The 15,643-nt window shown below is 34.8% G+C and overlaps 1 protein-coding gene across 8 annotated transcripts in view; it reads right to left on the minus strand.

Annotated features, from left to right (window-relative positions):
* Epb41l5 (erythrocyte membrane protein band 4.1 like 5) overlaps window positions 1-15,643 on the minus strand; it is a 126,431-nt gene that overhangs the window by 18,054 nt on the left and 92,734 nt on the right. For all 8 annotated transcript variants that reach the window (XM_047544363.1, XM_047544361.1, XM_047544362.1 and 5 more), the window contains 4 exons: window positions 15,031-15,128; window positions 8,789-8,917; window positions 5,892-5,956; window positions 186-273 (listed from right to left, as the gene is read on the minus strand). In XM_047544363.1, coding sequence (XP_047400319.1) covers window positions 186-273; window positions 5,892-5,956; window positions 8,789-8,917; window positions 15,031-15,128 — 380 coding nt within the window. The remainder of the gene's footprint in view (window positions 1-185; window positions 274-5,891; window positions 5,957-8,788; window positions 8,918-15,030; window positions 15,129-15,643) is intronic.

The raw sequence follows: 15,643 nt of genomic DNA on the forward strand, positions 1-15,643 counted from the left end.
TGAGAAACTCTTGTCTTACAAAGGGTGTAGCAATAGGACTGACTCTCCCTAAAGAACTGAGTGAGGCTCAGTTTGCCCCTCACAGTTTAAGTCCCAGTGAAAATAAGAAATCACCAGATGTCCCTGGTTATACTACAGAATTCCACTCAAACTGTCTTGGGAAAACCTTAAATAAGTATACTTACCTTCAGAACAGAACTGCTGTCTGCAGGAATGGTATGCATCGGAGCAAGAGAATCTTTGGAGAGGAACACATTCTCATTTACTACAGCACTGGAAAGAAAAAGATATTCAGATCATGGAGGACCTGTACAGGAAAACACAGTGTTTTTGAAGAAAACAGCTTAGGAAGGAAGAATAAGGCATTCATGTAGGGGGAGAAAGAAATAAAAGGTGGTGAGAAGCACCCAGCAGTCAATGCTGTAGTCATGTGCCTAACCTTCCCCATTCCCCAGAAAACAGCTTTTACATACAAGTCAGATTCATTCACAGCTGGATAAAATAGCAAACTACCTTGCTTCCCATTCTAAAATGACAGAAAAGATTTATCTTTTACAAGGGAAAAAATTCATAATGCCTACAAACCATTAAAGACTGCTTTTAAGAAATATTACCAACTCCCCCAAAGCATCAAATCCAGAGAAATTATGTAAAGTTGGAAAGGGAGGCAAAACAGATATAGACCAATAGACTGATTTTGAAAAGCTATTATACAGTACACAAATGGGAAAGTTCAATGGATCAGAAATTACATAGAAAAACAAAGATATGGGGGAATGGTGAGGAAACATTGGAAGAAGCTACCATCTAAGGACACAAGTTGTAGCACTCTGCTGCAGAAGGAATAAGCAACATCCAGGGTGCCCCAGATATACCCAGGTGTGAGAGGATTAGGGAAAATTTGTGACCCATAGGCCTGGCAAGAATGACAAGGTGTCTTAATTCCAGACAGGAATGACAAGAATAAAAGCATCCTTACAGACAGCTTCAACACCAGGGGGCAAAGGGGAGACCATATCCAAAAGACCACCATCCACCAAGATATCACAACAAGCAGGAAATTTCAATGTTCCCCAAATCAGTAAACAGTAATGCAAAAGCACCAGTTGCAGTTCCTGACCAATTCTACAAGATGGAGAAAAAATGAGAGATAAATCATACATTAGAAAAGTAACAAATAATTAGTGGGTAGATATCTTAATAAACCAGTTCCAATAATGGAAAGAACCAGAGAAAATAAATTAATAAGGAGGAGAAGGGAAAAGGAAGCAATGGTGACTGAAATGGAGCGAATTATATTCCATGTCTGTATGATTATATCAAAATGAACTCCACTATTATGTTTTACTATAATGAATAAAAACATTTAAAAATAGTAAACAGAATAACTGAATAACATTATAAACCAATTAGATCTAATAAGCACATACAGACCATTCTGCCCAATATTAGCAAATGCACATTCCTCTCAAGAATGCATGGAAGCTGGGGTTGTGGATCAGTGGTACAGCACTTGCCTAGCAGGTGTGGGGCCCTGGGTTGGATTCTCAGCATCACATAAAAACTAACAAATAAAATAAAGGTATTGTGTCCATCTACAATTAAAAAAAAAAAGAATGCAAGGAACATCCTCTAGCAGGGAGCATATGTTAGGCTACAAAACTAATCTCAAAGTATGTTTTCCAAACACAACAGAATGAAACTGGAAATGAATAACATAAGGAAAACTGGAAAACTTATAGATATATGGAAATATATGAAAAATGGGAGAAAATATTTGCAAATCATGTATCTGACAAGACTCTAATAACCAGAATATACAACAGTCCCCTTATCTGCCTGTTCCAAGGCAACAAGTGGATACCTGAAAGTGCACACAGTACTGACCCATAACATTTTTCTTAGGGGTGTGTGTGTGTGTATGATGAAGTTTAATTTATACATCAGGCACAGTAACAGATTAAAAACAACTAATAATAAAATAGAATTATAATGCTATATTACAGCAAAAGTTAGATGAAAACAGTTCTCTCTCTCTCACTGTACACTAGACCTTGCTTTATTATATGCCCTGCTATTGCCACGTAGTATAAGAGTTCAATTGTCCTTCCATGTTTTATTCCCTAGCACCTCCTTTATCACTACTCCTGCACTTTGGGGTCATTAAGAAAAATAAGAATAACTTTAACTCAATAATGCAACTATCAGTGTGACAATCAAAATGGATATTAAATGACTAACAGGTGGGTAACATATGCAGCATGGGCATACTGGACAAAGGGATGTTGTGAGACTGCATCATACTGTTCACAACAGCATGCAATTTAAAGTTTACGAATTGTTCATTTATGGAATTTGCCCTTTAATATTTTCAAACAGTGGATGACCACAGGGAACTAAAATCACAGATAAGAAAGGACTACTGTACAAATAAGTCTCACAACTCAACAAAAAGATGAACAACCCAATTTAAAAATGAGCAAAGGACTTGAGCAGACATTTCTTTAAAAGGAATGGTCAAATGATCAAAAAACACATGAAAGGATGCCCAAGATCCTTAGTCATTATAAAAATGTAAATTAAAATCACAATGAAATATACCACTTTTGATGTGGAAAACAGTTGGTGAGGATGTGGTGAAATCACAATCCTCATATATAGTTGGGAGGAATAGAAAATGGTACAGCCACTGTGAAAAACAGTTTGGTACTTCCTTGAAAAGTTAAACAATTATCATATGACTCAACAACTCTACATATATATCCAAAATAACTTAAAAGATGCACTCATATGAAAACCTGTAAATGACTTTTCAGTGAAGCACTATTCATAATAGATAAAAAGTGGAAAAAACCCAAATGTCCATGAAAGATGAAAGGATAAACAAAATGTGGCAAATCTATATAATGGAATATTATACAGCCATAAAAAGGAATAAACCTGATATATGCTAGACCATGGATGATCCATCAAATATTATGAAACGTGAAAGAAGTTAGTCACCCCCATGAAAAAAGACCTCATACTATAGGGGTCTATTTATGCCTAGAACATGTAAATCTATAGAAATAGAAAGTAGATAAATGATTCCTCAGGGCTGGGAGGAATGGTAGTGGGGAATTAAGTAAGACTAAAGAGTATGGGTTCTTCTTGAGGTAATAAAAAATATTCTAGAATTAAGGTACTGATGATGGTTGCACATATCTGTGAATACAGTAAAAACAAACCGTATGCTTTAAATGGGTAAACTGTGTGGCATTTTAATCATATTACAATTAAGCTGTTACTCCAAAAATAAGTGATCTAAATAGACAATTCTCCAAAGACATATATGAAAAGATATTCAACATCATTAATCTTGAGGTAAAGGCAAATCAAAACAATAAGATACTATTTCACACCAAGTTAAAAATATTTTAAATGGAAAATGATAAGCACTGGCAAGGATATGGAGAAATTAGAACCATAATATACTGTTGGTGGGAATGGAAAATGCTGCAGTCATTCTGGAAGATTAGCAGTTCTTTCAAGTTAAAAAAAGTTACCATGTGACTAAGAGGAGTATTATCACCCCTAGAGATATCATAAAGCAAATTGAAAATATCTACAAAAAAACCTTAATGCAAATATTCATTAACATCCAAAAGGTGAAAACAACCTAAATATCCATCAAGAGATACACAGACAAACAAATGTGACATAACTATATAATAGAATATTATTTAGCCATAAAGTCTGGTAAAGTACCAATACATGCCACAATATGGACCTTGTAAGCATTAGATGAATGAAAGAAGCAGACACAAAAGGCCACATATAATACAGTTCCATTTATGAGAAGTGTCCAGAGTAGCTAAATCCATAGAGACTAAAAGTAGACTAGCACTGAGTGCAGTGACACATGCCTGTAACCCCAGCAGCTCAGGAGGCTAAGGCAGGAGGATAGTAAGTTCAAAGCAATTTAGCAAGGTCCTAACCAACTTAGAGAGACCCTGTCTCAAAAATAAAAATTAAAAAAGGTATGGAGAATGTAAATTAGTGGCTGCCATACTGGGGCTGGGTAGGAGTGGGGAGGTGGAGAAATGAGAAGTGACTACTCATTGGGTGTTTCTGTTAGGAATGATGACAATATTCTAAAACTGAATACTGGAAGTGGTTGTACAACTTTGTAAATGCACTGAAAACCAGTGAACTGCATATTTTTAAAGGGGAAATTTTGTGATATATGAAACACATCAAAATTTTAAAAAGTAAAAGAAAAATGATCTACATCTACTATAACAAAATCTTATGACAAAGTTTGATATATGGTACATAGATAAATATTACATAATTCTCCATGATTTTCTCTTTGCCTACGATATTTCATTTTTCAAAAGGAGGTACAGTAATAAAAACAGGATGTTATGCCATGAGGAAAAAAGGCATTAGCAGAAAAGGAAAAGGTTCAGAAACAGATGTTAAGTTTAAAAGACAACACGGCATATTTTAAACTGTGAGGGGAAAACAGATTATTCAAAATATGAATAGCTACTTAGAAAAGTAAATTTGGAAGTTGGCGCATATTCTAAGCCCTTTACAGCTTTAAGAGTTTAATAAAACTTCTGATGAACACAAGGCAGTCCTGTCCCCTTTTTCCTTCTCTTGGGAAACAGAAAATTTTGAAGAGATTATTCTACATAAAACTTTAGTAATAACAGTACTAGCCAGCGATGTGGCACATGCCTGTAATCCCAGCAGCTAGGGCGGCTGAGGCAAGAAGATCACAGAGTTCAAAGACAGCCTTAGTAAAAGTGAGGCACTAAGCAACTCTGTGACTGAGTGCCTCTGAGTTCAATCTCCAGTACACCACACCAAAAAAAAAGTATTAAAAATGTCAGCACCAACATTTCAACATTAGAATAAATTAAAGGGATAAGTGGTATATCAGTTTTTCCCTGATCACCAATTAGTATGAGTGTTGAGAACCAACAGTGAAGTCTTACGTGTAAAGCATACTATATGCTTATATGCTATGTTAATTACAGTATGTGGAACAGAATGAAGTATCCAGAAAATCTCCACTGAATAATTTTTGAAAATGGGAAAAGAACATTAATTTACCCAACACATTTCAGCACCAAATAAGAACAGATCATTGGATATACAGTGATGACGAAACTGGCACAAAACAAAGAATAAAAGTCTGACAAATAAATGGCATAATACTCACTGGACAAGAAGCAGATGAGTTTTGGAGAAGTAACAAAAAAATCTGCTTAGTTAATGTTAGAGTAAATGGTAGGTAAAAAAAAAACAAGGCCACTGTGACAACATGAAGATAACTATGACACCCGAGAGAAATGATAAACATTTCTCACGAGCTACCTTATGAAATTCAAAAATATTTTGAAAGATAGCTTTTTTGTTGTTTTTTGGGGGTTTGGGGTTTTTTTTTTTTGTACCAGGGATTGAACCAGGGACACTTAACCACTGAGCTACATCCCCATCCTTTTTTATGTTTTATTGTGAGACTGGGTCTCCCAAAGTTGCTTAGGGCCTCACTAAGTTTCTAAGGTTGGCTTTTGAACTTCTGATCCTCATGCCTCAGTCTCTCAAGCTGCCAAGATTATAGTCATACACCACTGTGCCTTGCTCAAGATGTTTTTTATTCTATTTTTTAAATTAGTTTAAGACAAATGAGAATGTAGAGAGACCAGGAGTTTCTTCAAATAATCTAAAACTAGGTACTAAGTGATAGAAAAGACTGAATTCAAGTTCTTTTTCAAATAACTATCATTTAACCATGTGATGATAGATTGGGTAAACACACACACACACACACACACACACACACACAGAGCAGGAAAGGATAAGAAAATCAATTTAATTCTGTCTACCAAGAATCGTACCTGTCTATGGTAGCATCCTGAACACTGGTATTTTTATGACTTAATAAGCTGTTTCCTCTTGTAACCTAAGAAAATAAAATCATAAAAAAATTATCAATTTGCTTCAGTTCAAATAAGAAGTATCATGACTTATCAATACTATACCTAACGCAATCCTATCCTACAGCCAAATTAATCATCAAAGACTCAATTTCAATATGTTTGGTACACAAATTCCCATGCACTTACTATACTGCTGTCAATTGTTTAAGACATCACATGGGCCAGGTGCGGTGGCGCAGGCCTGTAATCCCAGTGGCTCAGGAGGTTGAGGCAGGAGGATCATGATGAGATCAAAGCCAGCCTCAGCAATTTAGCAAGACACTATCTCTAAATAAAATATAAAAAGGGCTGGGGATGTGCCTCAGTGGTTAAGTGTCCCTGGGTTCAATCTCTAGTACCAAACAAACAAACAAACAAAAAAAGACATCACAGTATGTTCATAAAGATTCAGTGCCAGAATTTTTTAAATTTATGCTAAGAAATAGAAACATGTTAAGCCATATATTTGGCTTTTATTTTTTCCTAAATGCAAGAGATATTTTAGAAGGGAAATGAAAAAAAAAAAAAAAAAAAAAAACAACAAACCAAAACAAAAAAAAAACTTTTTCTGAAAAACTCAGTTTTCTCCAAACTTTATTGAGGTGTTCTTTACCCATTTTAAATGTAGGCTCAGGGAGGTAGCAGCATTTCAACTATATGGACATGCCACAATATCTGTTCATTTGAGTTGTTTCCAATTTTTACAAATGAGGTTGTTGAGAACATTATAATGTACTAATGTGAACCCAAGCTTTAATTTCTCTTAGGTAAATATCTAAGAGTGTAATGGTTGGATCCGGTAGTTCATGTATGCTTTATACACTGCTAAACTCTTTTCTAAAATGTTTATGCTATTTTCTAATCTTACCAGCAATGTACATGCACTGCACAAGCTCTATCATCATCAACACAGTGGTGGTCAGTCTTTAATTTGAGCTGTTTCAGTGGACATGTCTCTCATCACGGAATGGAATATTCACTACAAAATTTTTCCATAGATTTATCAGGCTAAAGTAGTTCCATGCTATGCCTACTGTATTTAAAGTTTTTCTTATGAATAAGTGCCGCATTTAGTGAAATACCTTTTCTGTATGAGACGATTTTATATATATTTTTTTAATAAATGAACTACGCTGGAGTTTGAATGATAAACCAACGTCTTTTCTAAGAGAAACTGTGTGATCATGATGTATGATCCTATTTATGAACTGCTAAGTATGAACTGATTATATTTTAAGAACTTCTAAGTCTGTTCAAGAGAATTACTGGTTTGGAGTTTATTTTCTTCTAAAATATTTTTCTGGTTTTGGTACTGAAATACCAATAGTTTCATAAGATGAATTGAGAAGTTTACCTTACTCTTCTATTTTCTGCAAGTTTGTATAAAACTGTTATTACTTCTTCTTAAAATATTTGGTAGATTTCTACCATGAAAGCATGTATCCTGGATTTTCCTTCATGAGGCTTTTAACTATAAAATACAATCCCTATAATTTGGAGCTACTGAAATTACTTCTTGCTTCTTTACATAAAGAAAGATGAAACCGAAATATAAGGTAATGATATCTTGTCTATTCAGGCTGCTATAACAAAATGCCATAAACTGGTGGCCTACAAATAACATTTATTTCACACAGTTCTGGAGACTAGGAAGTACAATATTAAGACACTGGCAGATGGTCCACTCCTCATAAATGATAGAAGGGACAAACAAGCTCCCCCCAGACTTTTTAAACAAGAGCATTAATCCCATTCATGAGGAATCAAGTTCCCCAAAGTCCCACCCATTAATAGCAATGCTTTGTGGATTCATTTCAACATAGAAATTTTGAGGGCAAAAAAACCCCAGTCAGATCATAGTGAATAATAATAGCTATTAAAGTTATAGCTATTTCCAATATTGGGTGTGAACCTTTTTAAATGTTTATTGTATATCAGGCATGATTCCATGTCCTTTACATTTATTATGTTGCTTTATCCTTGTAACACACCAAATACACGTTTTACCATTATCTTATTTTAAACATACTTTAAATAATGCTCAGAGAAATGAACTGATTCAACCCAAGTCAGATAATTGGTTGGTTATAGGACAGAAATGCGGTTCTATATAGAGCTTTACCATTGTATTTTCTATTTTTTTTTACATATGAATATCATGCTACATGTAACAGTATTCCCTGTCATCTCAGTTCTAGTAAAGGGTTATACATGGGGATAGGATGGGTTAAAGCATACCTTCTCAACAAAAGGAGACTTTGAAATTCTTATTGACAACCAGGTAAGCCTGACTTGGTGAAGGCTTCTATCCTGGTTTCAGCATAGAGAAAAAGTTTGAAAGTTGAAGAAAGCCAAGGAAGAGTTAATTTGAAAAACATGACTGCCACATCCTTCCCTTGGGGGCTGACCCTATAAACCATGCAACTCAATCTTATACCTCACTATTGTTGCTAATAACATCAAAATTTTGTTCAATTGAGGGGAGATAGGTGGTGGGAAATATGGAAGGACACAGAATCATAGACTTAATGGTAAAAGAACTAAAAAAAAAAAAAGTCACTGGGTTTTCTGGTTATAAAAATGGAAAAAATTAAAGACTTGCTTTAAAAAGAATTTGTTTTTTATTTTTTAAATACTTACATGCCAGAGTACCTTTATTCTGACATTTTACTCTATGTGTAATTGAACCTAATTTACTCTTAGACCTGAGGAAGGCATCATGAATGTGCTTCTTACTATTGTACTCTACCTCTAATCTCTTGCTAAATTCTATACTCTGTTCATTTCACCAGGTATGTCTATTAAATACAGCTTACCTTATGCACTGCTTCTACCTGAGCCTTCAAAATGTTACTCTTGAAGTCAGGAGGAACTCTCATAGCATTCAATCCAGGGCTCTCAATAGTATTATTAAGGCATTTTTCAGTCAACTTCACCACTTCCTCCTAAATATTAAAAAAAACTATAATCAGCCTCAACAGGTCATAATTATATGGAAATAGGAAACGACTGATGAAAGTTCATACTCAGACAATCAAGAAAACATGTTTTGGAAGCTATCTCCAATTCTAGGTATAGTTAACTCCTGCAATCATCTACCTTCAAACAACTCCAGAAATTCAGGGATTAGCCTCTGTAGAATCTATCCTAAATTACAGCTGAAAGCAAATGTCACATATTCTCCATATGTGGTTGAATTCAGGCATTTGTGCCACATGATATAGTTAGTTATCGGTTGCTTAAAGGCAGGGAATTGGGCCCAATAATTTCTAAAGGTTCCTACCTATTCATATTTCATGTTTGTAACTCAAGAGCTGTCACCAGGGAAATGGCCACGTCTGGGATTATATGTAACAGAGCCAGGAAAAAATCACTCTCAGATATAGACTTATGAAAAATGTAGAAAACACAAATCTAGTCAATGAATACCATAATTCAAACAATAAAATGAGCTACTAAGAAATAAATGAGGGCTGGGGAGATAGCTCAGTTGGCAAAGTGCTTGCCTTACAAGCACAGGGCCTTGGGTTCGATCCCCAGCATCGCAAAAAAAAAAAAAAAAAAAGAAAGAAAGAAAGGAAGCAGACTAATAAGTTTAAAAGAAAAATTACCCACACTACAACTGATATTTTGCCTAACTTAAAATAAACAGCAACCATTAATACAAAGCTAGTTGCCCGGTATGGAACATATACTGTATCATGCTTTCAAAGTTTGAAAAGATTCCATTAATGTGCTAATTCTAATTTGGTGTTTCTCAGTGTAGTCTCCCACATCTGCCTCTGGGTAGTAACCCAAAATCTAAAAATTTAACAAGCTTCCCCATGTGATTCTGATACATATAAAAGTCTGAAATTCATTTCCTTAGGCTAGACTATGGCCTCCTAGTCTTCAGAAAGGTTCCTATTAGTTGAAACTATTATGGCTTTTCAATCATGGCTCATTCAAATGTTTTGACAGGCTTCTTCTTTTCCTGCAGAAAATAATGTTGCAGACTTGAGATTGCTTGTTAATCATTTTTATCTATCATACCTCTGTGTACAAACTGGAGTGGAGAGAAAGCTACTTTATGCTTATATGCTTTCAAGATCTGAACAGAAAGTAAATCAAGATAGTAAAAACAACAAAGTTTATCCCAAATCAGTGTAACGTGGCAATCTGCTGCTAGGTTAAATTTCTAACTAAGAAAAAGGATCATTAAAGTACAACCCACAGGGCAAATCTGGGCCATCACCTGTCACTGTAAATAAAGACTACTGGAACATAGCAATGCTCATTCCTCTATGCTGCTTTCCTGTTATAAAGGTAAAGATGGGTAGCTGTGACAAAGACTACATGGTTGCCAAAGACTGAAATATTTACTATCTGGCCCTTTCTGGAAACAGCCTGGCAATCTCTGGTTGCCAGCATACAGTCTTTATGCCTATTTTTAATCTTTTAGCCTAAAAAAGGCTATGTGTTAAAGGTCACATATACTTTAATTATGGCCACTGTCCTTGCTAATAAATGCAGTGTAGATTTTGTTACTTTAAGCATTCTTATATTTGATTACTCCTCATCAAAGAACAAGGAAAAAATGATTCCTAAAATAAAGTTTGGTGATAAGGAAAATTCTCAATCACATCAGGTAAGTAAGAGAGAAGTAACTGAAAAAGTCTGTAGATCTTGGCATACCATAAGTAGACTATGAAGATGCAGAGCAAGAAAAAGCACAAAGACTGAATAAATACAGAGAGGAGGCACCAAGCATCTCAAAGTTGGAAGGAACAATCCATCAATCCATTCAGTCACCAAAATACTCAAATTGGTTGATTTTTCATCCTACCATGAGGAATCTCCCATGTTTTTTTTTTTTTTTTTCAAAAATCAGTAAAACTTTATTCGCTTCCATTCTTTCGCCATTAACAGAAAACTGGAGAAAGCAAAAATGTTTTGTGTTTACAAAGATAAACGGCCTCTTTACCCAGAGATCAAAACCTCAAACGACAACGGGGAAGATAAAAGCGCCCTCCCCCACATCCCCTGAGCGGACCCTTGTCATCTGACAAAGCCTTCAGTTCACTGGCCAGGGACCCTGAATATGGCCAATTCAAGATGAGGGCCAAGAAATCAGACCAATCCATTCCCGTGATATAAAGTTGAACAGAAGCTACACCAAGGGTCAAGTGCCTGTATTCTACAGGACACAGGAACCAGGCGGCTACTTATAAAAAAAACAAGATTCATTTCAGGCACAACTTTTTTATTTTATTTTTTTTTCTCGTTTTGTTTTTAAATCAGTAAAAGAAACTGGGTCCTAGAAGCTGCAGTGATCTAAGCAGCAGCAAGTTTGTGCATTCGTCCTTTTTTTTGTTTGTTTTTTGTTTAAATACGTTTAAATTATCACACTGCTGGCACACTTCATTTGCATGAAATTCTGCACCATATATATACTAATTGTAGTAAAGTTATTTGCCCCCCATCCCAGAAAAAAAAAAACCTACTCTGGAAGATAATTTTCACTGAAATCTAACCAAACTTTGTTAAGTGGATTGTGACAAGATTATAAATGATATGAAAAATAACATTTTAACATTTGGCCATCAACTTAAAATGGTTTGCCTATATAAATTTTTGTAATTTTTAAAAGGTAATATATCCTACCCTCATATGGTCCTCAGAATTAAAGCATAATGAACAGGAAAGAAAAGGAAAAGAATGCAACTGAGTGCTAAGGCAGAACATCTTGCCAGAAGTAATGAAGGTAGAGTATATACTAAATATCAAGTGCAGAATTTCATAGGGCCAACAAGATAACAGTCTGTATTTTTCACTTACACAGGCGAAGTGGATTTTGCAATTACCAGTTGCGTTAAATGCACCAAATAAAGCTCCTAAAATTGATACTATAAGGCGCCACCTTAAGTTTTCCAGGCTGCAACTGTGCATAATTTTAAAATGGTTTCTTAAATTTATTTATTTTTTTAAACATAACACGAGGAAGGTGTTAAAACTGGTGTAATAGCTCAATAGAATAAGTATTCCAGAACTTGCTACTTCCTGAGTAGCACATTCAATATGCTACCAAAAACCTGACCAGCAGGAAACATTTCCTTACATTAAGGTGAGAACAACATATTTCTAATATATGCAACTTTTCACTGAGGCTATAAAAAAACAGGACATATTAATTCCACTCTCACATAACAGTTCTTTAGGTATCTAAAGACAGTTAAAGCGCTCTTTTTCAAGATTACATGGTGATCCTCAAGTTTACAATGTGCAGCTGTAATTAAGTTTCAAGATCTTTCACCATACAGACCCTCTTCTCAAACTGTTTTAGTTTTCCCATATCATTTTAAAGAATGGTATTCATAAATGAATAAATTATGGTTGGACCTCCTTTTTAAAACACTCTCAATTAATACAACACAACTGTTTTACAGTTGATTCATACTGCAGTTATATATTCTTAAAAAAAATTTTTTTACACATGCTTCTATTATATTTTAGTCCTCTATCCTAACTCTGTACTTGTGAGGACTTGACATATTTTCTTAAATTCAGCCCAACATTCCAGCCTATCAAAGTATTCATGAATCCTGATTTTGCTTTGCAGAAACTGTACTTCCCTGCTGTTACCATTTGAAAACTTCATTAGTTTAAGGGATCTGGGATAGGAAGTGGTCAATGGAGATGGCCATTTGCGATACGAACTTCTACTGGGCCATCTGATGGCACAGGCCTGAGGGCCAGGAACTTGTTTTCCTTCTGTGAACTCCACACAACACTTTTTCTATCATACAGGAAGTAAACAATAAACACATTTGTAGAACTGAATTGACAGTATGTTGAAAACAAACAAAAAAAGCCCCTTAGGTACCTCTATCAATTCTGGGTAATGCAATTATCATGTGGCATGAGATCTTTCTACAATGGGTTCTCATAACATGGTCAACTGTCAATTGACAAGACTGTGTGGCTTGGGAAGACCTCTGCAGATGCACTGCTGTTCTTGCAGCTGGTCATTCAATACTAATATTTTGCTTCAGAATAACATTTCATTTAGAGTAGATTTTCTTTTGAAATTACTAAGACTGATAATAAAACTTTGTATTCCTTAGGCAAATATCAATGGTTATTGGTAGAGGTAGGGAAATGAGCCTGAATTAAAAATGTGTCATGTTAAAAAAAATAAATCAACTTTTTCACACTGCTCTGATTAACTAGAGCAAGGTAAGGTAAGGTAATCAGATGTCCTTTATTAACACATACTTAATTCTTCCTTCCAGTCTTACCTGGCATGGAATTAAGTCCTCACTAAATAGTAGCTGTTATTTTTCTTGGCTGTGTGATCCCCCAAAATGTTCCTAGATGGCACAATGTCCTTCACTCAGCCCACTCTTTTATCCCTCCCTGCCTATCCTAAAAACCCACACTCTTCACTCATTTTTTCAAGGCTTCAAGATTAATTTAATAGATCCTCTGCCTCAGAGATTCAGGTACATTTCAATAAGATATACAGGGAATTTTGTAAAAGAAACAAGTAACTATTCAGTCAATTTCCATAAAATTCCTTCTAAAGTTAAATTCCCTTCTAGCTCAAGTTTCTCTTTTCCCCTTCCAGCAATGTTCACCAGGTTTTATTTTTCTTTAGGTTTACTCCAGTACTCCACTAAATTTTTGTCAAATTAATGATTAATCACCTAAAGTTTTCAATCTACCCTTCTGTTTCTGACCCTGAATTACCTACTTTACAAAGACCGTAAGCAAACTGACACTGTGAAAACAGACAAATGTAACAGAAAAATACTGAAGGATCAAGAATATGGAAAGTCTTTCTGAGATTTAATTAGTTTCTAAAGTATATTTATAAACTAAAATAAATAAATAATTTTAAAATATACTTGTATCCAGAAGGACAGTTATAATAAAGATAATGCAAGAAAGAAGAAAGTTACTTTCTACTCTACTAGTCTCTGAAGAAATTTTAGGTAGTTATCCAAGGCTGACGAAACACTACAAAACACTACACTACAAATAGTTATTCCCCTTTCCTCTTTAAAACAAAGAGAAGTCATCTTGACCTTGTTATTGGTTGTCTAAAAATAGAATGGATTAAAATTTGTTATTCTATTTCAGAGGGACATGTGGTAGTTGAAATGATTTTATTATAAAATTTCTATCTCAATCACTTTATTTTATAGAAATTATAAAATTTCTATCTCATTCAAGCATCTGAAATTCTATTTTCTTCCTTGTTTACACTATAGAGCATCTGTCTTTAAAACAAACCTTCAGGGTTAGGATTGTGACTCAGTGGCACAGTGTTGCCTAGCACTCATGAAGCACTGGGTTCGATCCCCAGCACCACATAAAAAAACTAAATAAACAAAGTTAATGTGTCTATCTACAACTAAAATTTTTTAAAAAACTTTCTATAATTTCAAATGACTTTCAGCAAGTACTTCAACTAGGTGGGCTGAATCAAAATTAAAGGCTTAACAGCAATAATGCTTTGTGAATTTAAAAAACGATCATGAGCCAGGAATGGTGGCACATGTCAACCTGGAAGGTTGAGGCAGAAGGACTGAAAGTTCAAGGCTAGTCGTGGCAACTTAAAAAACTAAAGCGTTCTAGAGATGAAGAGGTAAGTCAATGGTAGAGCACTCCTAAGTTAAGGTCAATCCCCAGTACAAATAAAGAAAAAGAAAAATCATAAGATGACCTTACAATTCTTAATGCTGTTATACAACTTTCCTCCTTCTCTCTTAAACATCCATCTTTCATCTTTTTTTTAAATTTTTTTTTAGTTGTAGATGGACATGTTATCTTTATTCATAATTTTTTTTAATGTGGTGCTGAGAATTGAACCCAGTGCCTCACACATGCTAGGCAAGTGCTCTACTACAGAGCACAACCCCAGCCCCTATCTTCCATCTTTTTTTAAATGAGAAAATAGGCTTATAATACCTCAGCACAGATTTTCCAACAAAAGAAAAGTATTCCCTTTTGAAAGAAAAGATTTCTAAGAGCTCTGGATATATGAAACAGGTAGACACAGGGAAGACTTGAATACCTGGCTGTTGACATTAACATCAATGTTGGATCGAGGAGATAGCAAAGGGCTGTTTTCCATCTCAAGTTGCTTGAGCTTCTCTGAGGCATCTTTCAATGCTGAAAAAATGGCAAAATAATATATATAGTCTGTCAGTCTGCCAGGCTGTCAGAGCTGTGTGAGGATACAGATTTAAGTTTTGTTTTTTCTCAACACCAATAACCATCACTCAAAAGTAATAATACAAATGAACACAAAGTAAATATATATTTTTTCCATAACCAGGTAACACTCCCTTGATTTAAGAGTTAATCCTAAATTGCAATCCTAAGTACACTGTCCTATGTTTATACCACTCCTAAAAAGCAACTGCAAATGGACTCTCAATAGCATGGGTGCTAAAGGTTTACCCAGTCAAGACATTTAAAGGGCAGAACACTTTTGACATGGTCCTTTTAATCTCAACTCAAATACATGTCTAATCTCATTCTGGTCTTGACTATGTGCTACCTAAAACCAAGTTTCTCTGGAGCAAACTGATGAAAGGACATATTTATTCTTAATTCAATATAATATATATTGGTACTATCAGGTATGAGTGAGGACTGGGGATTTGGCTCAGTGGTTGAACACT

The sequence above is a fragment of the Sciurus carolinensis genome, chromosome 3 (assembly GCF_902686445.1).
Source record: "Sciurus carolinensis chromosome 3, mSciCar1.2, whole genome shotgun sequence".
NCBI classification, from domain to species: domain Eukaryota; kingdom Metazoa; phylum Chordata; class Mammalia; order Rodentia; family Sciuridae; genus Sciurus; species Sciurus carolinensis.